Source organism: Yarrowia lipolytica, chromosome 1A, assembly GCF_001761485.1.
Source record: "Yarrowia lipolytica chromosome 1A, complete sequence".
Classification (NCBI taxonomy): Eukaryota; Fungi; Ascomycota; class Dipodascomycetes; order Dipodascales; genus Yarrowia; species Yarrowia lipolytica.
In genome coordinates this window covers 1,057,909-1,081,230 of record NC_090770.1, presented here as the reverse complement: position 1 = coordinate 1,081,230, position 23,322 = coordinate 1,057,909, and the positions used below count along the sequence as shown (strand labels likewise).

The 23,322-nt window shown below is 49.4% G+C and overlaps 6 protein-coding genes across 6 annotated transcripts; 4 read left to right on the top strand and 2 right to left on the bottom strand.

The window, feature by feature from the left end:
* Positions 1-339: 339 nt before the first annotated feature.
* YALI1_A10798g (uncharacterized protein) lies at positions 340-1,446 on the bottom strand (the record flags this gene model as incomplete). Its single annotated transcript, XM_499955.2, has 1 exon — positions 340-1,446. One exon carries the CDS (start codon positions 1,444-1,446, stop codon positions 340-342), a length of 1,107 nt encoding a protein of 368 aa, XP_499955.2.
* Positions 1,447-1,493: 47 nt separating this feature from the next.
* On the top strand, positions 1,494-1,810 carry YALI1_A10796g (uncharacterized protein; the record flags this gene model as incomplete). Its single annotated transcript, XM_068281722.1, has 2 exons — positions 1,494-1,505; positions 1,562-1,810. 2 exons carry the CDS (start codon positions 1,494-1,496, stop codon positions 1,808-1,810), a joined length of 261 nt encoding a protein of 86 aa, XP_068137823.1.
* A 975-nt stretch (positions 1,811-2,785) lies between these two features.
* Positions 2,786-3,961, top strand: YALI1_A10784g (uncharacterized protein; the record flags this gene model as incomplete). Its single annotated transcript, XM_499954.3, has 1 exon — positions 2,786-3,961. The coding sequence occupies one exon, from the start codon at positions 2,786-2,788 to the stop codon at positions 3,959-3,961; it is 1,176 nt and encodes a 391-aa protein (XP_499954.3).
* A 6,483-nt stretch (positions 3,962-10,444) lies between these two features.
* On the top strand, positions 10,445-11,353 carry YALI1_A10708g (ADP/ATP carrier protein; the record flags this gene model as incomplete). Its single annotated transcript, XM_499953.3, has 1 exon — positions 10,445-11,353. One exon carries the CDS (start codon positions 10,445-10,447, stop codon positions 11,351-11,353), a length of 909 nt encoding a protein of 302 aa, XP_499953.1.
* Positions 11,354-14,053: 2,700 nt separating this feature from the next.
* YALI1_A10672g (uncharacterized protein) lies at positions 14,054-16,576 on the top strand (the record flags this gene model as incomplete). The annotated part of the gene is made up of 1 exon (XM_499952.3): positions 14,054-16,576. The coding sequence occupies one exon, from the start codon at positions 14,054-14,056 to the stop codon at positions 16,574-16,576; it is 2,523 nt and encodes an 840-aa protein (XP_499952.3).
* Positions 16,577-16,945: 369 nt separating this feature from the next.
* Positions 16,946-19,348, bottom strand: YALI1_A10619g (uncharacterized protein; the record flags this gene model as incomplete). The annotated part of the gene is made up of 1 exon (XM_499951.3): positions 16,946-19,348. The coding sequence occupies one exon, from the start codon at positions 19,346-19,348 to the stop codon at positions 16,946-16,948; it is 2,403 nt and encodes an 800-aa protein (XP_499951.1).
* Between the last annotated feature and the right edge of the window lie 3,974 nt (positions 19,349-23,322).

Genomic DNA, 23,322 nt, shown 5'->3' with positions numbered 1-23,322 from the left:
GGAACAGACAACATTGCAAAGTCACTCTATGAACAGTAAAGGAGCGTCCAAGAGCTTTCTGACTTCTTTATTGGTCTCTACGATTACTCAATAGTTTCTGACGTCATCATTATGAGTGCTGGCTGACTAACAGATAGTGGTCATACTTGTAGAAGTACTCGAACCACTAAAGGATAACCAGACTATTGTACAAGTGCAAGTACAAGTACAAGTACTGTAAGTACTTACGTACATACTGTATCTATGTACCTCTATCCATATCTACCTCCCTTTTTCACTCTTCTTTGAAATTAATAACTTATATGACTATTACCGTTGAGGTAAGATAGTTAGTCCGGATTATGACATGTTTCCATAAATCTTTCCAGGAGCTGTAGAAGACAACTGAGGACGGGCAGGATAGGGTCTGAAGGAATGCTCTTCGTCCTTCTGACCCCGTCGTTTCACCTTTTGCTCATCAACGTACTTGTTGAACTCGTAGATGGACGCGGCACTTCCAGAAGACTTTGTCGAAGAAGCTGATTTGGAAGATGAAGCAGAAACCGTAGAGCCGCTCGATGACGACGGCTTATTCGGTTTAAGACCTTCAAATGGGTCTGAACGAGGTGTGGGGGGCAGTTTATGGGCTGTCTGCTGTTGCTTCTGCTGGTTCTGTTGAATCGTGATCAGGACAGCTTTGCCTAAAGTGAAGGCCATGTAAGCCGCTGCACCGATGACGGTCCACAGAATGACGGTTTTGAAGAGCCATGCGAGCCACGAGGAGCCGTGGTTGACGGCTTTTTCGAGAGTTGGTCGGATGGCCGAGATGCTGAGACCCACGGCCAGACCTAGACAGAACGCTGTACTCACGGGGTTGATGTAGGAGGGTAGCGTTGATGTGGGTGTATGCATGATTGGTGTTTGTGTCGGAGTAATATCTACCGGTGACGAAGCTGCTCCTACTGACTTGGATCTTCCTTTGGGGGATCTGGTTTCAGTATCGAGATGCAGAGGTGGTGGCGGGGGTGTCGACGAGTGGAAAGGGGAAGTTGAGGTCTTTGGCGAATTAAGGAAGCTACCAAAGTCCTTGGCTTGCTGCTCTTTCAGCTCCTTGAGGTCTCTCTGGTTGAGTTCCTTCAGATCAGCCAAATTGGGCAAGTTGTCTTTGGATTTCTTGCCGCCGTCAATGAGCTCTTCCTTGGGTGAAAAGACTACTTTTCTGAGCGGCGACGGTGATCGCGAGCGGTTGGAGGTGTTGGAATTGGACCGGGATCGCGGCTCGAGTTGTGGGAACCGAAGCGCAGACTTGGGGGTGGTGGGGATGGGAGACTGCACTGGAGGAAGAGGCAGCGTGGGAGACTGCGGGCCGATTTTGGGTGACTTGTGGGGCGAGCGTTTGGGCGGGGGAAGAACCGGGATGTTGACAAACGACCTGTCGGGCGTGGAGGGAGAGTCTGGAGCAGCCATCGAAGGGACGGCGGGCTTGTTTTGGTCGATACTGACCGTGATAATATATGCAGGAAGCTGTGGAGAGCTGTAGAGAGCTGTAGAGAGCTGTAGAGAGTTGTGGTGGTGTCTGTAGCTGTTGTTACGCTGTCTGTGGCTCTTGCGACACTATTCCCGTAATATCCAGGGGTGTACGGAGCTTGTGGAGTGGACGCTGTACTGTAGACGGGGCCTGTCAGAATGCACCCGTCGAGTAATATCGTGTGTGCGAGTCGAATATCGAAGGTCGACGTCAAATATCGAACGTGGATGCTGCAGACGCGTCGATCTGCCGTATTGGTGCGCGGTTAGCTCGCCGGTCTCGAGATGGAGGCACTGTAGATAAGTGTAGGTAGAGAGGAAGACCGACACTGTGCAGATAAGAGGTGGGCAGATCGGACCTGTCGGCGTGGGAGTCAGTCAAACACTCCAGCTGAGAATTGGCAAGTGGAGTGGAATTGAGCGGATTTGGCGTTGAAGATGAATGACAAATGTTGGTTCTAGATTGAGCTCTGTCAGACGTCCCCAGCGTTATATTTTTTACTTGTCCAGCCCACTTTCCTGTATTACCCGTAATACAGGGCTTTACAGTGAAGAGGGTAAAATGAATTATGATATTTGCACCCAGATGATTGTCTCTAGAAGACGTTATATTGGCGGTATTGGAGCAATGACAGATTAGGAGTGTTATTTTGGTAGCCACATTCACGTCTTGCGCAACGTCTCCCCTTTTCACCGCCCATAATATCACTTTTGGAGGGTCCAACTAGAGCTGTAGCGTGAATGTCCCATATGTACGGATGTACTGTATATACATGCACAGTCGTGAGACTGTAACTTCCAGCTACAGTACATGGTGAAAACTCAATGTCTCCAGATGGCCGTGTTCAATCGGTATTAAGTGGGCGAAAGTCGGATATTTCTCTCGGAAATCAGGCTAAGCGAGGTCCGAACATTCTGCTTCCGGCTTTTCCATTTCTACATCTCCTCTCCATCGTCGGTTGGAGGACCTCTCAAAACCCGTCCCCCTAATCCCCTGTTTACCGCTTTCCAAAAGCGGATGCTATCTATATAATCTGAACCCAAAATGTACGTCTCTCCAAACACCACACCATCGCCATTTCTTGAGTCGGATTGACCGTTTCTCGACTCCCATTTGACCTGTTCGGAGCCAGTAGCGACACAAACAGAGCCGTTTGCGACACAGAACCAGTTTAGAGAAAACAGGCGACACGGACGACTAACCACGGACGACTAACCACGGACGACTAACACACATACCGCCACGGACGACTAACAACACACACAGCTGCTCTACACCATGGACTTCTCATTGCGATCTCCAATGAAACATGGAACGGCTTTCGGAGTCGCGTCTCCGTCAATGTCGCCTTCCGTGTCGGAAGCCATCATGAAGGAGATGAACGACCGGGCCAAACAGATTGTCGAGCAGGGCGACACTGGGTCTCCTACAAAACGCAACGCCGGTCCGTCAAATTCCGCCGCGGCGGTCGCAGCCAGCTACACACCCTCCAGACGGTCGGCTAGAGCCACCAGTCGGTTTGGAAGAGCCCACCAACGGTCCTTCAAAAACATGGACTCCATCAGCAACCACTATGCGGCTCAAAGAGACAGAGCTGCGGCGGCGGGCTCGGGAGGCGAACCGGAACGAATGGAGATTTATAACGACGCAAAGACGCCGGAGAAAATCACTGACGGAGCCAGACAACGAGACGTGGTGTCGTCAGCGGCCAAGCGTCGAAAAATCAACATTTTCGGCCGCAAACTCGAACTGGCACACACAGCGCAGCAACTGGGCTCGCCAACCAAGGAGAACATGGCTCCCGTGTCTCCAGCTAAGGACCTGGCTGCTCTACGTTCGCCGGAGAAGATGAACCAGGAGAACCTGAACCTGTCGCCTGTCAAGCTCAACACTCTGGAAACGTCTTCTCCCATCAAAAAGTCGCCCTCTAAGGTGGTTGATTTGCATCTGTCCAAGGAGGAGAAAGAGCCGTCAAGCGCAAATACAAATACAAATACAAGCACAACGGCCAAAACCATCCCTCCATCGCATTCCCTTCGACACATGAAATCGAAAACCAACATGTCTCGACCGCCTACCAAGCCCGTGGGCTTCTCACTGAGCACAGATCGACGTGCCGAGCGGACCATTCCGTCCAGTGCAAGTACCCGGTCCGTTTCAGAGGGCTCTAGGCTGCCCATGAGTCACTCCCAGAGTACCCGTTCGTTAAGAGGGCACGCCACGTCGGGCGGTGCTTCATCTACAGTCTCTGCACCCACTCTGTCTCCTTCAAAGAGCACCCCTTCGCTTTCTGCAGCTGCTGGCAACTCCAGATTGCGAACTCCTTCGGTTCGAATGCCGCCCTTGGGAACTGCTCGAAAGACCTCTGCCAGTGAGCCTTCCACAGGAGCTCGTATGGCTCCGAGGATGACAAAGTCGAGTACCATGTCCAATTTGAGACGTCCTGGAATATAAACAATCGTCGCATCATTCACATGTGCGGAATGCATCTGGGTCTCGAGCAATCGTAGACCTGTAATTTGTTTATGGACGATCAGGACTGAGACATGTCGTTCTTGTGACTATACCCTTTCCATTTTCAAACGGACAGTACAAGTACAATACGAGCACAACTAATTATTGTATATATCACTTGTAAATGTCCATTTTTATCTAAACTCAAACCCTGTTAAACTCGTGAAAGTGACCAATTTTTGTGTTGCAAGTGACCCCAAATTTGTGACGAAGGGGAGGCAAAGAAGAACAAACACTGTAGAATGGCCCATATCTACGGCATATCTACACCGCAATATAATGAAGTGGGTAAAAACTTGATGACGTAATCAATACGAAAGTGTCCTGTCGGAAATTGTGAAAAAAACAGACACAAATAGTGCCTACTACTTGTAGTATTTGAATCACTTTGTAACCAAACACCTCCATTTTTATCGAAACTCAAACCATGTTAAACTCGTGAAAGTGACCAATTTTTGTGTTGCAATCTAGCAGGAGAAAAACGTATGTATGGTATGGACTGGCACCGTGCATCGACTTCATATCAAAATCCTACTTAATCCAGCTGGGAGAACAAAAACTTAGTCCCAATAGACAAAAAAAAATATATATATATATATATTACAGGGAGAAGCGAAAAGAATATCAATTGCATGGATAATCTTCACAGAGTGCTACTTATCAACTCTTCAATAAAAATCATTTGCTATATATTGTTTATAGGATACGTACTGTACATACTGTAGATAGTGGGCGTAGAAAGTCGCCAGAAGCTGCCGGTTGGAGTACAAGTACTTGTATCAAAATATCAGATAATATTGGGTCTATTTGGGCTGTAGAAAACTCGCCAGTCACAATAATCCATCCGAATACACACACTACAGCGTGAATTCTATGCTATGCAAATGTAGCACAATTACCTCATAAATCCAGTGCAGAAACTAATAGATGTAGTTCCCAAGTATCCTCAGAATCGCAGTCATACTCATCCTCATCCCCATGCGGTCTCAACGTCCTGTAAGTCTGTATCAGAAGATCTACCTGTCCTTATCCATCAACGCATCGTCAGCGTCGGTATTGGTGAGCGCAGTATCAGCTATGTTTGTATATGTTTACAAGGGCCTCCTACCGTTGTGATAACCAGCTCTTCATTGTAGCCTAGTGTGTCATTATCCTCAATGTCTTTCAACAGTGCTGTATCTGGTCGCTGTCGGCGGAAGGTGCGACTCTTCCAGTTTGTCAGTCTGTAGAACTCTGGATGGCACTTCTGGTATAGTACCGAAACTGACAGAGAATGTACGTAAGCGCTACTCTACGACTGCATGGGCTTTTCCTGTCGCAGCAAGTGTCAATGTACTGTACTGTATACTCTTTGATGCTGCCATGGAGTTGGTTTTTCTTTTGACGATGTTTTTGAAAGTGCGACCATGGCATGGGTTTTTGTTCCAAATTCTTTGGTTTCTTCCTTGCTTTCTGTTAGTAGCATTCTGTTCACAAAACTGATGTCACCGAGGACAACTTGCAAGTATGCGCTATCCCTTGTACCCTCGTACCAAGGGTACCCTCGTAAAAATCAGTGCTAAATACCCGTCCACTTTATCGAAACTTAAACCTGGTTAGACTTGTGAAAGTGACTAATTTTTGTGTTGGTAAGTGAACCCATTTTTTTTCTATCCAAAAAAAAAAAACACACCTCTGGAGGAGGAAAGATCGGGACAAAAATAATATATATATTCAAAAAAAAATTATATATATATATATATTAGATGAACGCATAAACTTGCAGGATCGCTTTATATGAATGTGCCAAAAAATACATAAACTTCTCATTACTGTTGAATCTCATTACAATATTGAACACAAAAGCACATTCAACTCCAGCGACTATCCGCCAAGACAAAAGCGGCAACTCCCCATCCGCCTCTTCTCCGAGAATCATCTCAGTGGATGATGTGGGAGCCTCTCAATGGGTTCGCAAAACACAGGGGTTCGCATTCGCGTCAAAGTCTGGAAGGTGGCCGAAAGTCCGTGCGACACCCGATGCGCTGCTGTTGCGATTGTGTTAGTATCAACTGGACATTCACTACGATGATACTGACAAAATTCAACCCATACTGTGGTAAAAGGAATAAGACTAACAACGCCAATTTCCGTTTCTCATGCGCAAGGACGGGAAATGACAATGAGGATGAGCCCTGTGGTTACTTCATCTACGCCATGAAGAAGGATAATATATGGACTGTCAGCCAAAAGTACAACAAACCCAGGAAACACAACCCCCACATTGGAGCTGGGCTTGTCAATCTTTCCGATGTACATTGGGCTTGTCAATCGAGTCCAGAACGTTGTGTTGGGGAAAGATCCATCATACTCGAAATATAAAACTGGAACCACCGCTGCCACATTTGGGGATGAAGTGGCTTCTCTCTCAGACGCTATACTGACCTGATGATTATTGGTAGCAGAAGACCGTCTCAAAGACCGTTTCAAATACCGATTCAAAGACCGTTTGAAAGGCCGTTTCAAACCCCTACGACATCAATTTTGACCCATTTAACAGCACGGTATCGACCAAATCGTTCACGTACATGTGCTCATCCACGTCCAACTTGGTTATCAAACCTTAATTGGTTTAAAGCCCGAAAATGTGGTAATTAAATCATCCCCTTCCAACAGGCAAAACACGTACAAATTTTTGTGCAGCACATTGTACCTTCTCAAAATGGATGTCCAAAACTCTAGAACATGGTCTCCGGAAACCTACTCGAGTTTTCTTCGAAATTCCTCCACCGTCGAAAACCGCGTTCGGAAACCGTCAACGCGTGAAAAATCAGTTGAAAGTGAATATATCGAATGACCAACCCAGCATGCATACGATAGTCCCCACCTTGCTGCTTGTGATGTCTTTTGGAAACGTTTGAGACGTCACTGGATGAACGCGTCTCTGGAGGACTACACAACGCAGTCAGGAGGAGAACACCAGTAAATCCATGAGAGGTGTTTCCAAAGGCCCCGGTGTGCCTCTCGTCTCGTAGCAGTTGGTTGCGCTGTCTCTTCGGCCACTATAAGTAGGAGACTGTCGCTGCACTTGGGGTGTCCAACGTGTATCCGTGGGCTAGCGACAACCTTGGATGTTGAGGGGGGCTGTGGCTCGCCGCGTAGTATTGGTGACTGGTGTATTTGTTCTAGTGGACTCGTTCTAGTGGACTCGTTCTCGTGTCGCCCGAACGTATTATGCTCACTCGTTGATACTCAAGTACCGTCTGTGAGAGCCAGCCATGTACCCGCCCTCTGGCGTGTCGGCAGGATGAGGACGACTATCTGAGGCCCTTCCTCTTGAATTGTCTATGTAATTAATGCTCGAATGTCGAATATTGCCCGATGATTGTACAGGTGCAGTACTCGTGCTGTACCCACCCGTGTTCTCCTCTATATAACCCCTTTTGTTACCTGCTCCTCTGTCTTCGCACGCGTCTTGTCCCCTCGGGTGTTCGCGTCACGTCCCAATTTGTCAAAAATGGCCGAGTCCTGAATTCTGGTTTCAGACACTCATATCTGGCCCTACACAGGTCGGAATAGAAATATGAGCATATATTCCGAAACTGTGGTGTGTCTTCGTCCGTATTGAGCTCGACTCTATGTTTTTGCACTCTTTGAAATTACGCCAGCTAATTTGGTATCATATCGCTGAAGTACAGTCTTTGCGCCAACCTGTGGACTATAATTAGGGATTGGGATCCCGATTCCTGCAGAATTTGAGTTCGGACATCAAAGGGTTTTTTTTTTGGGTTTTTTTTTTTGGAAATATTCTAAAAATTTAATTTGAAATTTGCAAGTGTGCTTTCCCCATCGGGCACCATTGCTGGTTATGTACTTGTACTGTATACATAAGTGAATCCAGTTGTACACAGAAGTTTTCTGGACTTGACACTGAATACAAGACACCAGATGTCTCACTGCAGTCACTGCAGACTTACCTATGTACATACCATAATGATCTGTTGCTGTGACAAGTCCACCCAATATGGGAAAAGGCAAGGTAAAAATACCTAGAGGTGGTCTGTTTGAGACAGGGACAAGAAGAGTGTGTCCCAAGCAAGAGCACATGAAAGCAGGTAACCTGATTTGGGCTGGGTGGAGAGTCGGAGCCGGTGACGCGAACCGAAGAGGTCAGCGGAGTGAGTGACAGGTATGACAGAGTAGGGGAACATATTGTGTGTTTTGGGTGTGTTTTGGGTGTGGGTTGGGTGTGTTTTGGATGTGTTTTGGATGTGTTCTGGGTGTGTTTTTGTCGTGCCTGTTGCCATATCATCGCTCACTTGTTGGTCTCGTAGTTGCGTCATTCGTTGAAGAGGCTTGTACATATCCGTCTTCCGAGCTGAACCAACCAACAAATTGGCCGTGAATATGTTCGTCTAATTACAAGAGTGCTGATCATCTACAGACTTGCCAAAGAGATCCATTTTGTACGCTTGGACTTGGCATCTCAAAATACAGAGCCTCGATACCCACTGAGAACGACAAAGTCACCTTCAGAGCGTCGAAGGCGTCGTGTTTGGACAGCTTCTGTTTGTTTCCAATCTTCATGGAGTCCAAAACAAAACAGTTGGCATAGTCGCGTTACCGACAACCTCGTAGACAAACCCACTCCATAGATCGGGCTTGTTGCCGAACAACTTGTCTTTCTTTTCGCTATTGTTTTTCACCTCACTGCCAAGTTCTCCAACTCCACTCAATCGACCCTGATCACACCACCCGGAACTTGGTATTCATAATCTGTTTCTTACCTCACATTCTCCGTACCCCTACATCTTCATAACCTGTCCCCATTTCCCGATCAACTCGTACGTACTCATACCACCTCCCCTATAACCGGGACGTGCTCCTCATACCCCCCATCCAGAACGCACCCTAGACGCACACCTCCACGAGGCGATAACTCATCGCCAAAGTTTTTAGCCGCCTAAGTTACGGTTTCATAGATTCAAAGGCAGAGCCCTTTTGGGTTGATGAAAACGAGATTAACAGGTCGCCGTGAACCCGAATGCCGCGCCACAGCCACCACCGCGGTCACGTGATCAGTTCGATCCGACACTTTCCGTTTTTCGTGTCTTTTTCCCACTACTTGTACCGTTGGTGTTCATAGTTAGCCCGTGTTGCTCCAGAATTCGCTTCCCACTATTGGTGGTTAAAATTCACCGGCTCTTCGATATATGCTTATCTTTTTGAACCCTGAAAACGAGACTCCAGATGGTAGTGTGACCTATAAACGGCGGTCTATGAGCCGGTTGCGAACCGCCAAAACACGAGAAACAGTCGAGTGCGCTCCAATCGGCAAATGACGTGGCCTCTTTTGTTTTGGGGCTTATTGAACTCAGACTGAGCTCCAACTCCTGTCGACAATGGCTACTATAACTATAAGCAGACAGAGCTGAGACATGCTGAACGAACAGAGCCCAATTTCGCCCTACCGCAGCTCCATCTAATTTCGTGGCCCATCCTCGGACACGCGGCGGGTCACGTGACCCTCATCTTCTTTTCCCCCCCACTCGAAATCCGCGTCTCCCATTCGTCAGACAGATACCCGAGGTCGCCCGATACTTCCGCCCAAACAAGCAGCTCAACGCTAGGTTCCAGGTCAAAACTGTATTTGGCATGCGTGTGTCCGTAAGTGGATGTGGTGTTTTGATAGGTGATTTGGGGGGCTTTGGGGTCCCCAAACCGTGGCGTGAAGACAAGGATGTGGCTCCAAATCCGCCGAACATTGCCACCATCGCCTCCGCGAAGCTTCAGCTCGGATCCTCCGTCCAGAATCATCTTCGGTTCTACCTTTTGGGTACGACGAACTCTAGCTTCGGGTTTCGGAATTGAATTTTCCACTGGTGTTTTTTGTGAACCTTGTGTGTGAAAATTTTTGCACATGACTGGTGGATTGCGGAGGTCCGAAAGTCGCCGTTGGGGCCCCGAAATGGGCCCGCTGACCTCCGATTGAGTTGAATTGAGCACGATAGTGTCGGACTCGTCGCTCCAGCCGCGAAAATCGGCCCCCAACCGGTCCCTCTTGTGTCTCAGATAGCCCTGATTTGCATTTCTTTTTCACAACAGAGTTTTTGCATGTCCGGCTCTTGTGCAAACCTTGTGCCAAAGGGTGTCACAATATCGGGCCTGGGGGGGCTCGGAGAATGGACTTTTGGAGGGGTTCACGAAGGCGTAACGAAATAAAAACGGTGCCAATGTGATGACCGCACTCCATAGACCCAATTCGATGGTCCAACGGCCCGAATCGGCCGCGTATTAGGCTGGTAATCCCCCCCTTTGGTGTCCCCTTCACCCAGGTACATGCATGTGCATGTTTTTTTCCATACCAATGGCAAATATATAAACCCCCCCAGCGCCATTTTTTGACAGCTTTCTTCTTCAAGCATCACGCCACATTCCCACACAATGTCCGACTTCCTTGTTGACTTCATGATGGGCGGTATTTCCGCCGCCGTCTCTAAGACCGCTGCTGCTCCTATTGAGCGAGTCAAGCTCCTCATCCAGAACCAGGAGGAGATGATCAAGCAGGGCCGACTTTCTCGACCCTACGCCGGTATCATTGACTGCTTCAAGCGAACCGCCGCCGAGGAGGGTGTTGTTTCTTTCTGGCGAGGAAACACCGCCAACGTCATCCGATACTTCCCCACTCAGGCTCTTAACTTTGCCTTCAAGGACAAGTTCAAGAAGATGTTCGGCTTCAAGAAGTCCGAGGGCTACTGGATGTGGATGATGGGTAACCTTGCTTCCGGTGGTCTTGCCGGTGCCACCTCTCTTGCCTTTGTCTACTCTCTTGATTTCGCCCGAACCCGACTTGCCAACGATGCCAAGTCCGTCGCTAAGGACGGTAAGGCCGCTGGTGAGCGACAGTTCAACGGTCTGATCGATGTCTACCGAAAGACCATTGCCTCCGACGGTATTGCCGGTCTCTACCGAGGTTTCGGTGTCTCCGTTGTCGGTATCATTGTCTACCGAGGTCTGTACTTCGGTCTCTACGACTCCCTTAAGCCCGTTGTTCTCGTTGGTCCTCTTGAGGGCAACTTCCTCGCCGCCTTCCTGCTCGGATGGACCGTCACCACCGGTGCTTCTACCGCCTCTTACCCTCTCGATACCATCCGACGACGAATGATGATGACCTCCGGAACTGGCGTCAAGTACTCTTCTGCCTTCGACTGCGGTGTCCAGATTGTCAAGGCCGAGGGTGTTGCTTCTCTCTTCCGAGGCTGCGGTGCCAACATTCTCCGAGGTGTTGCCGGTGCCGGTGTCATCTCCATGTACGACCAGATGCAGATGATCCTCTTCGGCAAGAAGTTCTAAGGATTTTGAACGCGTCTTATAAAACAAAAGCAAGTGCATATTTAACGAAAGCCAGTCATGAGCATGTAGACTGTAGTGGTTGTATTTTGTAGCACCATTCACCATTATTATACAGTCTATAGCCGAAACATGCCTCGCGGCTATTTCTTCCACAGTTTAGCTGGGTACCTCCAAGGTATGGCAGTCAGAGCAGTTGCGAGCGAGTATCGTACTCGAACATAGCTGGTTCTCCAATATCGTGGACTTGCGTGCACTGATCCTAGAGGAGAGCCAAAGTCGTGGATGTGACGTCTCTTCTCTGTAGTGCAACGTCTGAGCAACTTCAGAAAACCCTCACTTAGCTGTTATAGTGCTCAAGAAATGCCGCATCTGTCAAAAGAGATGTATGGTACTTGTAGATATCTGTTCTATGGTGAACGAGCTTGTGTGATGGAGCTTGTGAAACTTCAGTCAGTGAGTGAGACTGCCCTGACACTTGCAGTGTAAAAGTACAATCATATGTTCTCGTATCGAAGAAATTCCCACAGCTTCACAATACACACCTATACCGTCATCCTGCTTGTCTTGTGAATAGCGGGCTTTGCAGTTCACTGATCAACCGCTGATGCTTGGAGATGTCAATTGACAGTATGGGCCGTTATCGACATACAAGCACCGTACCTGTATCAATCTTCTCGTGCTTACCACCAGCGTCCATTACACGCGTCGTGTTCACTCGTATCCGCGCTTCCGTACTGCTATGGAACAACTTAGTGAGCTGCGAGATGACGAGCAATGCGAGTGGCAGAGCGTCGGAAGCACTCAGAAAGTCTGTAGCAGTGGCGGCCAGACTGCCTTGGTCGATCACAGTACATTAGTCAGTGCGAGTCCTCGTAGCTCTCCTCGTAGTTGTGACTTTACTAGAACCAATCTCCAGCAGCAACTACCCAGCTCCCCTGCGACAGTATACCTGGATGTCCACCCTGGCAAACGAGGCGATCGTCATAGCTGTCTGTCTTGAGATTGTGCGTGATTTGCGGAGTGGTTGCAAACTGTGGAAAAAGTAATGTTTGTACGAAAGTCAGAGATAGACAGATCTACAGTAGGTACTCTACGGTGTACTTATAGGAGTACGATCACAACTAATCTGTTGTAGGTGACATTGTATTTCTGGGTCAATCACGTGCAACACCAAATCGACCTAGTTTTCCGCTTAGTCATCATCACCTTTCGGATCGCCCATTTTCCTCTTCTTTCGCTCTCACTCTCATCGAAATCATCTCGGGTAAACTTACCTGTTGAAAGTGCAGCCGGCGATGAATGTTGCTGGACGGTTGTGTCACCAGACAGCCCTGTCTATAGTCACCAGCTATGATTGCTATTGTCAAACACTGGTTCACAATAACCCGCCGTTTATGAACCGACCGTCTGGCATACCATTATACATTATACATTATACATAATACATTATACATACCATAGTCGTTCATTATATACCGTACACTATATCGTTCAGTACATACTCGTAGTATACGCGCGGATAGGAGGATAGAATACGCGTATGTACTGTACCAATACCACTAACTCACGCCGTTGAGTAGAATATGTACGGCACTTGTATTGTACGCACATTGTACTGCACAGAATAACTCCACATGCACCGACACTGCCCTCATTCTTCATCCTCGCCCTCTTTTTATCCTTGCCCTCTTCTTTATCACTGCGCTTCTTTATCACCTCCAAGACGTACACTGTCGTCAGCCTCGTATTAATCCGTGACAAATATCTTACGGAAGAGGCTCGTACATATTTACAATACAATGCGGCTAACGAGCCAATGTGACATTGTGGGGTATTGTACGGTAGTATAGACGGGTTTGGAAGGTACCATTGTCGAGAGAGCCGTTGTCTGCATGTGGATGACGACTCACATGGTCTAGAGGCTTGATAGAACCAACCACCGTCCGATTTGTGTCATCTATCAAGTCATTCTGACGGCCCCACTGGAGCCGTAGGTTTTTCGGTTGGGCTGCGCGAGGTGTATACTCCGATCCGAAACTTTTTTTATAAAATGTTTTTTTATGTTATGTTTTTTTAATTTTTATCCTTTTTTAATGTCTTTTTTATCCTTTTTTATCGCTCGTTTGACCGTCAAAGTGGAGGAGATGTATACAAGTACAGTAGTAACTGTTGGGCGGACACCGCACAAATTATATAGGGGCGGACGACACATGAGGTCACGTGACCACCACGTGACCCTCCCACAACCACAACAACCACAACCACAGCCACAACCACAGCCACAACCACAACCACAACCACAACCACAAACACTATGCCTGCCTTCCGCCTCCGATCCACTCCACACCCACCTCATGAAACAGAGTTTGGCCATTGTTCCGGCGCTGCACTTTTTCTTAGTCAGAGATATGGGTGCAGGGTGCATGTAAAGTAGCTACGCCACCCAGCTAAGGTGCATGGGTGTAGTGGAGTATGTAAACAGTAGCCATCTTTTCCGGGGCAGCGGTCGACACGAAAGCAGAGTTGCCAATCGGAGCCATCGCCGCACCGCCAGCACCACTAATCCGTCTCACACAGCAACCATTCACATCCACTTTGGTATCGACCCCGCCAAAGTCAATTTTAAAGATCAAGAGCGGGAATTGCAATTGCAAACTTGTTCCAAAACCTGTACAGTACCAGAACTTCTCCACCCTCACCATGGACGAAGACACCGCCAAGAAACCGCGAGTGTCTCGGGCGTGCGAGCCCTGCCGCAAGCGCAAAACCCGATGCGACGGCCAGAGACCGGCCTGCAACAACTGTCTGGGCTCGGGTCGAGACTGTATGTACACCGAGGTGGTGCAAAAACGCAAGGCCAAGGTGACCAAGGAAAACAACTCGCGGTCGTCCAAGTCGCGCCTCGACAGAATTGAATCGCTGCTCGACAAGGTGCTACGACGTCTGGGTGACGACCGACTGGGAGATGCCGCAGACATCATTCTCAGACACAACGGCTCCGAGTTTGTGTCTCGACGAGCGTCTCCCCAGAGCGACTCGGAATCCGACAACGAAACCAGCGAAAACAGCGAAGATGAACCCCGAACTTCGTCGAAAAACGAATCAACATCCTTCATCTACCCGTTCAAGGCCCCCAGCTCCGCCCAACGAGGAGACACCTTCTCGCACACGATGGAACGGTGCCAGGATCGAGCCTTCGGTGGATCCTCCGTCTTCGCCGTCTTCTCGCCCTCAGGCCTCCAATGGCTGTCTGATCGAGCAGGATCGCCAGGAATCAAACAACACATGCTCGGAGTCTTCACAAAGGTATTTTCAAAGATGCATCTCAAACTCCGAGACTTCGTCGAGCCTATCCCCGAGCCGCTGCTACCCGATATGCCCGAGGAATACGTGGAGGCCCTGACCAACCACTTCTTTGACGCCGTCAACTACATTTCCGGTATTCTGGACAGAGAAGACTGGAACCAGATTGTGGCAGCCTTCTACAACAAGCCCGGATCGAGACCCAATGGCTACGCGGAGCTCTACCTCTTCTGGACCCTCGTTCTCATTACCACAGACTTCCTACACTCGGTGGTGGAAGAATGCAAGGTAGCTTCTGCCTGTTTTACCAGAGAGTCGATACTTACGCTCAGAAAAGCTGCCCTGGCAAATTCGATATTCTTCTACACTCGCATCATGTCCCTCGGAGGGTCTTTCCACGCGCTTCAGGGGACTCTTCTTTTGGCCATGTACTTTTTCAGCACTCCTATTCCTCACGGAGTCCACCTGGCCGTCAACACAGCAGCTAGACTGGCTATAGATCTCGGATTACATCGCCGAGAAGGATACACGCACCTCCCACCAAAAGTGGCTCGGTTGAGAATGCGAAACTGGTGGTTGGTGTACACTATGGATCGAGATCTGTCTCTACGATCAGGTATTCCCCCTGTCATTCACGACAACGACGTTTCCACCCCGTCGCCGGACTCGTGTGACGTCGGAGATGACGAGGGCATTGATTACATCAAATGGGGTGACGGCCACAAAACGTCATATGCCCAGTTGTTGCATGGTTTGTCTCGAATCTCCTCTAAAGTGTACAGTCAACTCTACAGTGCATCCGCCGCACGCAAGTCGCCCGAAAAGATCTCCGAGTGCATCATCAAGCTTGATCGCGAGCTGACTCAATGGCGAGAGTGTCTGCCTGCTCATCTTCGGCCTGGAACTGATGTCATGGTCTTTGATTGCTCCAAGGGCTATGCAGACGTTCACGAGGCTGACAACTCGATGCGATCTCAGATTGTCGAGTGGCATTCGCAGTTCAACTCTCTGTGGGTACATTTCAACTACTACTTTCTGCAATCGGCTATTCACAGAACCTCCGTATATCATCCCACTTGGTACAATCGCAAGATTCTCGGCAAGGGAGAAAAGACCGGAAACACTCCCAATGGAGGCACTCCCATGAGCGCGTCTTCTCATGAAGATACCAACAAGGGCAGTCCCAACCCCCGACTGTTTTCATCTCACTCCATTTGTGTCCAGGCTGCTCGAAATACAATCTATCTGACGAGGAACATCCCCGTCAAGCTCATGTCTTGTTTCTGGTCGTTTTCCTTCTTTTTGCTGAGCGCATTTACGATTCTGTTGATCCACGTGCTTCAGCGACCCCTAGAAGCGACCATTCGAGCCGATCTGGAGCTCATGAAGATTGCCATTGACTTTCTCAAGTCACTGCCTGACGGCGAGGAGTTCAGCTTTCTGCTTGTCTTCACCGAGTTTTACGACGTGGCGGTCAAATTTGTGGACACTGCTCAGGAGCGACACAAGAAGCAGGAGGCTGGCGAAAAGCTGGACCCCAACACTGCTCTAGACAAGCTTGTCTACTCCACACCCACAAGCATACCTCCTAATGTGTCTTCCAGCCAGCCTCAGCTTCCGCAGCAGCAGCTTCCGCAGCAACAACAACAGCAGCAGCAGCCGCAGCAACAACAGGCGTCTCAGCAACCCCAACAACATGCGACGCCGTCTTCTGTTGATAGTACATACAACATGATGGTGAACGACTTTTATCCTCAGCAGCAGCAGACAGCTGCCCAGACCAGTTATGCTCCCGTCGACTACCCTCAGGGCCAGCCCGATGTCTTGCCTGAGATGTACTCGAGGCCGGGCAATGAGTGGTACTTTGACATGTATCAGAGTGGTTTCATGGATTATGGAAACTACAATTATGAGGGGTAATATGGTTGGCCATGAGGACTACGACTATCGAGGAAGTTCATTGGTTCGAGTATCAACTTAGAGTGAGCTCGGTAGGATCTTGTATAATATATTTATAGAACCTGTATATTTTGTGTAATTATCACACGAAACAGTAGCAAATAGACCTGTGAGAGCCATTGTAGATTGTCACATTATAACCTGCCTCCACTGTGCACTGTGTTTCATCATCTATCCATCTAGTACAACTCAGCAAAGACGTCTCGTCTTGCCAACCCGTCTACTTGTCCCACGAACCATACTCACCTTGCTCGGGTTATATGATTCGCTACCATTGTCCGTTAATACAATTGCAATTCTGCGTACTATATACAACTACTACCGTAGTCCCTAGGCGGTCTTGGTCTCACCGCCCTCATGATCCTCGCCCTCCTGCTTCTTGGTACCACTCAGGTACTTGTCAAACGCCTCGTTCTTCTCTGGGAAGGGTCTGGGGCCCAGCAGACGAATCATGTCTTCTCGGGCCAGCACCTCCTTGGTCAGAAGCTCCTGGGCCACCAACTCAATCTCGTGCTTCTTGCTCTCCAGCATGTCCTTGCACTGGGTGTAGGCCTCGTCAATGATTCGCGACACCTCGTCGTCAATCATCTTGGCGGTCTTCTCAGAGAATGGCTTGTTGATCTGCTCATCAGATCGGGGCTGGAAGAAGACGTTTCCGACAATATCGCTCATTCCGTACTGAGTGACCATAGCCTTGGCCATCTGGGTCACCTTCTTGAAATCGTCCTGAGCACCAGAAGTGACAGAGGGGAAATGGAGCTCCTCGGAGACTCGGCCACCCAGAGCCATGGCCATTCGGTCCTTGAGCTGGTTTCGGGAAGTCAGCTTGTTGTCCGCAGGCAAATACTGGGCGTAACCAAGAGCACCCTTGCCTCGGGGGACAATAGACACCTTGAGAAGAGGGTCTGCGTGCTCAAAGAACCAGCCACAGACGGCATGGCCAGCCTCATGGTAGGCCACAGTCTTCTTCTCCTCGGGGTTGAGAACCTTGCTCTTCTTCTCAATGCCGGCAATGACTCGCTCAATAGCCCGCTCAAAGTGGTCAAACTTGACATCGACGGAGTTGTCTCGAGCGGCAATCAGAGCTGCCTCGTTGCAGCAGTTGGCGATATCGGCACCGGCAAAGCCAGGAGTCAGCGTAGCTAGCTTGCCCTTGACGTAATCCATGTCCTTTTTAATTTCAGGAGACAGAGTCAGCTTGGCAAGATGAACAGCGAAAATCTGCTTTCGGCCTTCCATGTCCGGGGGATCAATCTGAATGTGACGGTCGAATCGGCCGGGTCGAAGCAGAGCAGGGTCCAGAACATCCTGTCGGTTGGTACCGGCAAGAACAATCACATGATCAGAAGACGAGAAACCGTCCATTTCGACCAGCAGCTGGTTCAGAGTCGATTCTCGCTCGTCGTTGCCACCGCCAAACTTGCCGGAACCTCGCTTCTTTCCAATAGCGTCAATCTCATCGACGAAAATGATAGCGGGGGCCATCTTTCGGGCCTGAGAGAAGAGATCTCGAACTCGAGAAGCTCCAACACCAACAAACATTTCCACAAACTCGGATCCGGATACAGACAGGAAGGGGACTCCGGCCTCACCAGCAGTAGCCTTGGCAATCAGAGTCTTACCGGTACCGGGAGGTCCAGACAGAATAGCTCCTCGGGGGATCTTGGCTCCAAGACGTTCAAACTTCTGGGGGTTCTTGAGGAACCGTACAAACTCCATGATCTCTTCCTTGGCTTCGCCCATGCCAGCCACGTCATCAAACTTGACCTTGACGTCGGTGTCCTTGTTGAAGAGCTTGGCCTTGGACTTGCCAGCGCCGCCAAACAGACCGCCGCCGCTCATGGCAGAACCAATCTTCTTTGACATCCAGTAGAAGAATCCAAGGGTCAGGGCCACAGGCAGCAGACCCATCACCAGGCCAAAGTAGTTGGTGGTCTCGATGTAGTTGACAGGCAGTCTTCTGTTGGGAGGCACTCCGAGCTCGGTCTGGGCCTCATCCAGCTTGTGTTCAAAGCTCTCGGGGGATCCAATGGTTAGGTACAGAGTCTTGTTTCCCAGGGTGTTTCCCTCAGGTCGCAGATCAATCTTGACATAGGCTCGGTTGACCACAGTGAGTCGCTCGACCAGGCCCTTGTCCAGGAACTGGGATCGGAACTCGGGCCACGAGACCTCGTGCATGGATCCCTCACCACCGCTGGTCAGCAGATAGATGAGCATTCCGACGGCTCCCAGGGTTCCGGCAATGCCCAGAGGGGTGACCTTGATTTCGATCTCTCGTCCTCCCGCGGGCATTTCGTCCTTCCATTTCTCGTCCTTTTTGTCGTTATCCTTTTTGTCCTTGTTCTTGTTCTCTTTATCGTTCTTGTCGTTTTCGTTGTCGTTGTCGTTCTTGTTGGGATTCTCCTGGCTAGCCTTATTGGACTTGCCTCCAAGATCGTCCTTGAGATTGCCCCAGGTGTAGCTCCACTTGGCCTTGGGCGAGTTGCGCCAGGGGTCGCCGCTCTGAACGTCCTTGAGGAAGTCCTCGGCCGCCTTGTTGACGTCCTTGTTGCGGTCCTTGCTGTGATCCTTGTTGTGACGACCGCGGTCCTTGCCACCCTTGGGCTTCTTGTCCGACTCTCGCCGGGGTAACAGAAGCCGGGACGACGTCGTGAAGGAGGCCAGCTGGGCTGCAACGCCTCCGCGCGCCACAAACACACTTCGTACCGCGGGTAAACGGCTTCGAAGTAGCATTATGAACTTGGTTGGATGTACGGTGTGTGGTGTGTGGTGAGGTGTACAAGTTCGCAGGTCGGTCTAGGTAGAGTTTTGCAGACAGAGTTGCAGGAACAGTCAGCAAGCACAATTGAGCAATATAGAGTGGGCGGGGAGGTCGAGAGCCGCTTACTAAGTGGGGGGGCCCCGACGCCGTAGACGCCCGATGACTAATCAAACGCTTGTTTCAAAACGTCTTGATCCTCTCCCCTTCATCTACAGATACCCCCTATATCAACTCCTCCTTCGGTTCACAGCTAGCATCCACAGTTTTCCAAACCCTAATAACATACGAGCTTCTCATTTGCCACCGGAGCTGCGCCACACTAGCCACAGCAGCACGCCTCGAACCTTCTCTGGCGATCGGGTTAGGGGAATCACGGCAGACAGGCACTGGATGGTGATGAGGCCTAGTAGAAACGCGATAGGCGATTTTTTGAAGGCACAATCCACGAGATAAAAGTCAAACAGTCTTGTCATACGGGTAGAAGAGCCGTGAAAAGTCATGAAGGGGAGAGTCATGAAGAGGGAGAGTCATGAAAGAGGAGTGTCATGAAGAGGAGAGTCATGAAGAGGAGAGTCATGAAGAGGAGAGTCATGAGAGATCCACCAAGAGGTCCACGGTCACGTGATTGGGGGTTGTTATCACGTGATTGATGAGATGGGTTTCGTCTGGTGAGAAAATGTTTTATTTCGACACATTAGTTGACTTGTACTCGTGTTGATACTGGACCGGTTCTTGTACTAACTAACCAGTCTCAAAAGTTGGAATTTTGTTGAAACAAACATCCATTCGAAAGCTCCTCTTCATTCATGATACCTTTCGAAAGCTCTTGGTCTTCTGAGAACGATGACGGTCTTGGATTTCGGATATGGCGACTTTTGGAAACCCCTTGCTGATACAGTTGAGGATGAGAAGAAACGCTCAATCACGAGAAAAAGTGCCGAACTATCGTGTGGTAACGGTGTAACTCGGTTGCCTCTTCTGATGATGGACCCACCCGAACTCACTGGCCATGGTGCTAATGGCGCTGTTACGAGTGGTCTATTGTCACAAGGTTACACTTCATTTTTATTCTTATCTCGAAAGGGGGGACCTTGGAGGTGACACCTGAGTAATGGTGGAACAGCAACAATGTGTATGGACGCTCACACGAGCTTCGTTGCAGGGTCTGTCCACGTGATGGGGCCGTTGGAAATTGAAATGGAAAACATGCCAAACCCCGTCGAAAAAGGACCTATCACCGTTCGTCCATTACACATCTCCGTGAGGGTTTGCGTGAAACTGGTGTGCGTTTGTACGAACACTTGTACTTGAAGCGAAAGTGGTTGGTTGGTGACGTGGAGTTGAGATTCCAGCAGTGATCACGCCAATTAATGACTGAAGTGGTTCCACCATACATTTTGGTACACAATGTAGCCAGTTATGAGTACTCCTACTGGACCACGGCGAATGCACACACTACTTACTGTATCGTACATACCACACACTCTGCCCCTCTAGACTCAAGCTCCCCGGTGCAGGAACAAACGTTTGGGTTTACATTGTCTGTTTTAGGACGTCATCGTAGAGTTATTGCTGTCTATAGTATCGTAGCGAGACCGCTGTGCCGTGTACTGCCTGGCCAGTCAGGTGCTGTCCATGTAGAATAACATCCCATAGAACCAGTAAACCCGCATGACTGCATCGAACAGTTGATGAAACCGTTGTGGTTTCAGCCAAGAACCCCCACACCTCTCTCCCCGCATCTTTAGTGTAGGTACACCACAGCTCGTGGACCGACCCGAGTCTTGGCTTTTGCTCCGATTCTTCGGCCACTTCTGCCACTTCAGCTGACATATGCCAACTCTGAAGAGCCCAATGTCCATGTCTTAGCACGGCGAGACACTTGTTACGGCTTTCTAGGAGATAACGGGGAGCCAATCTAACAGCGGCTGGCTCTACATGCGAGGCAACAGCCTCTAGTCTGCGAGTGGGTCCACGGCGGAACTACCACCACTAATTCCACCAGCCTACCGCCAAAAGCAACTTGTTCATCGCTCACGAACACTTCCGTATACGACCTGCAACAAGCGCACGCAGGCTTGTAGGATGCATCAGCTTGGAGTGTGTCGGAACAGCTACAGCTACAGGGCCCACTTGGACATACCGTACTCATAGGCGTACACTTGAGACTACGTTACGGCCTAGCAATTCCTACCGATCCCCGATCAAATAGATCCGTGACACTCTCGGATCTCCTCGGAGCGAGCGACATTACACCTGTATCTTCACAGCTTGTCTGGAAACAACTTTCTGGCACCCTGATATCTTCTGCTGGACAGAGTTAACTCCTCCGAGATTGGCAATATCTGAAATTAGGCGCCCCAACATGCCGCGAAGCTCGTGATGCAACCATACTCACAGGGGGTCAACAAGCTGACAGAAACTCTAGATCTTTTTGATCATCTCTGATCATCTTGTCCAACGATGCCAAGGTTGGAAGGGACAACAGGGTTTCGGCCAAGACACAATCAGAACTCCTAAAGAAAAGGTTCCAGGAGGAATTCAGAAGAACCAAAAGTACCATTCTGCTCGCCCGCACCAGGCGATTTAAACGGTACCATTAAAGTCCCCCCATACGCCAAACCAGAGCCCCCAAATGCTATCTCCTCCCCTTCCAACCTTGTCAGGAAGTCAAAAAAATCAATCATAAAGACGGGCTGAAATGCTGTCACACAAGGGCCCATTTTGCGATAAAAAAAGTTCTGGTACGAAGCTGCTTATTTGTGTGCTAAACTGCCTTTTTAAACTCTCCCTCAAGAGCCGAGCTGGGTCGCGATAACCGAAAAATTCACCCCCGCCATGTGTGCGTTGCCTTTTTTCGGGGAGTGCCAACCTTAGCACACGTCGACGATATGAAACGAGGGAGATGCAATTGAAGGGAGAGAATGGTACCATTGGATTCAGCTCGTTTAGCCCTTCAAAATGGTGTAGTTTCCGTCCACACAGCCCTTCATCTGCGCCCCCCCAAGTCCATCTCCTAACTCTACTGCTCTCCAAGGCTGGCATACTGTTAGTTTGACCAAGAGCTGGCATCTGAACATTGGATCACCTGTGAAAGCCACTCAGACACATGTGTATAGCATGCCGGAGCCGTTCGGGACCCGCTATCCCAAGTCAAAATGACAGCAAAGGGCTTGAAACCGTACGTTCTTGCATAGAGTATAGGTACGAGTAATAGATCCCCCTTGTTAGTTGGTCCTATAGGAGTCCCGCTTCCCATAAATGATAGTTATAGTGATGGCAGAAAGAGCTCAATGGGATGGCAAGCTAAAACGCCAAGTCTGACGATCCCGGACTAGGAGAGACAAGAGAGACATGGTGGGGGTTCTCTAATGTAGCTAGTGCTAGAGTTTGACACAAGCCTGAAAGAAGTCTACTTGCACTTGCACTTGGGGAGAGTTGCCAATCTGCCACTAAGACACACTCAACCTCGACTATAATTGATATTATCGTGAAGCTTGGAGCGTCATGGAGTTGGAGGAGATATCCAAATGGTCCTTTTGTTAGCATAGCGGCTTTTGGTCCGTGGAAACCACTTTAGCTCACAGATTGTCGCTTCCCGACGATAATCGTATAGCGATACTTGGCAGAATACTAATGTCTGGCTTGGCAAAAGTCTGGCCGATGACGCGCCTGTGTCGGTCTGTACTGTTCATCCTTACACTATGACCAGTTTCCCCGGGCCCGCAGCTTGAACCGTATCTTGTGTCTGTTTTTTTTTCTTTCTTCTTTTTCTTCTTTTTTTGTTCCTGTTGAACTTTTGCATCTTTTTAGAGCACAACCCAATTTATGCTTTATACTAGGTTGGAGTGAATTCTCTTGACCGTGTCATCTAGGCGACGGCGGCGGCTTGTTCCTGGTTGTGTACCAATTGTGGTTGATGTTTAGCCGCCCAGCTAGGCAATTT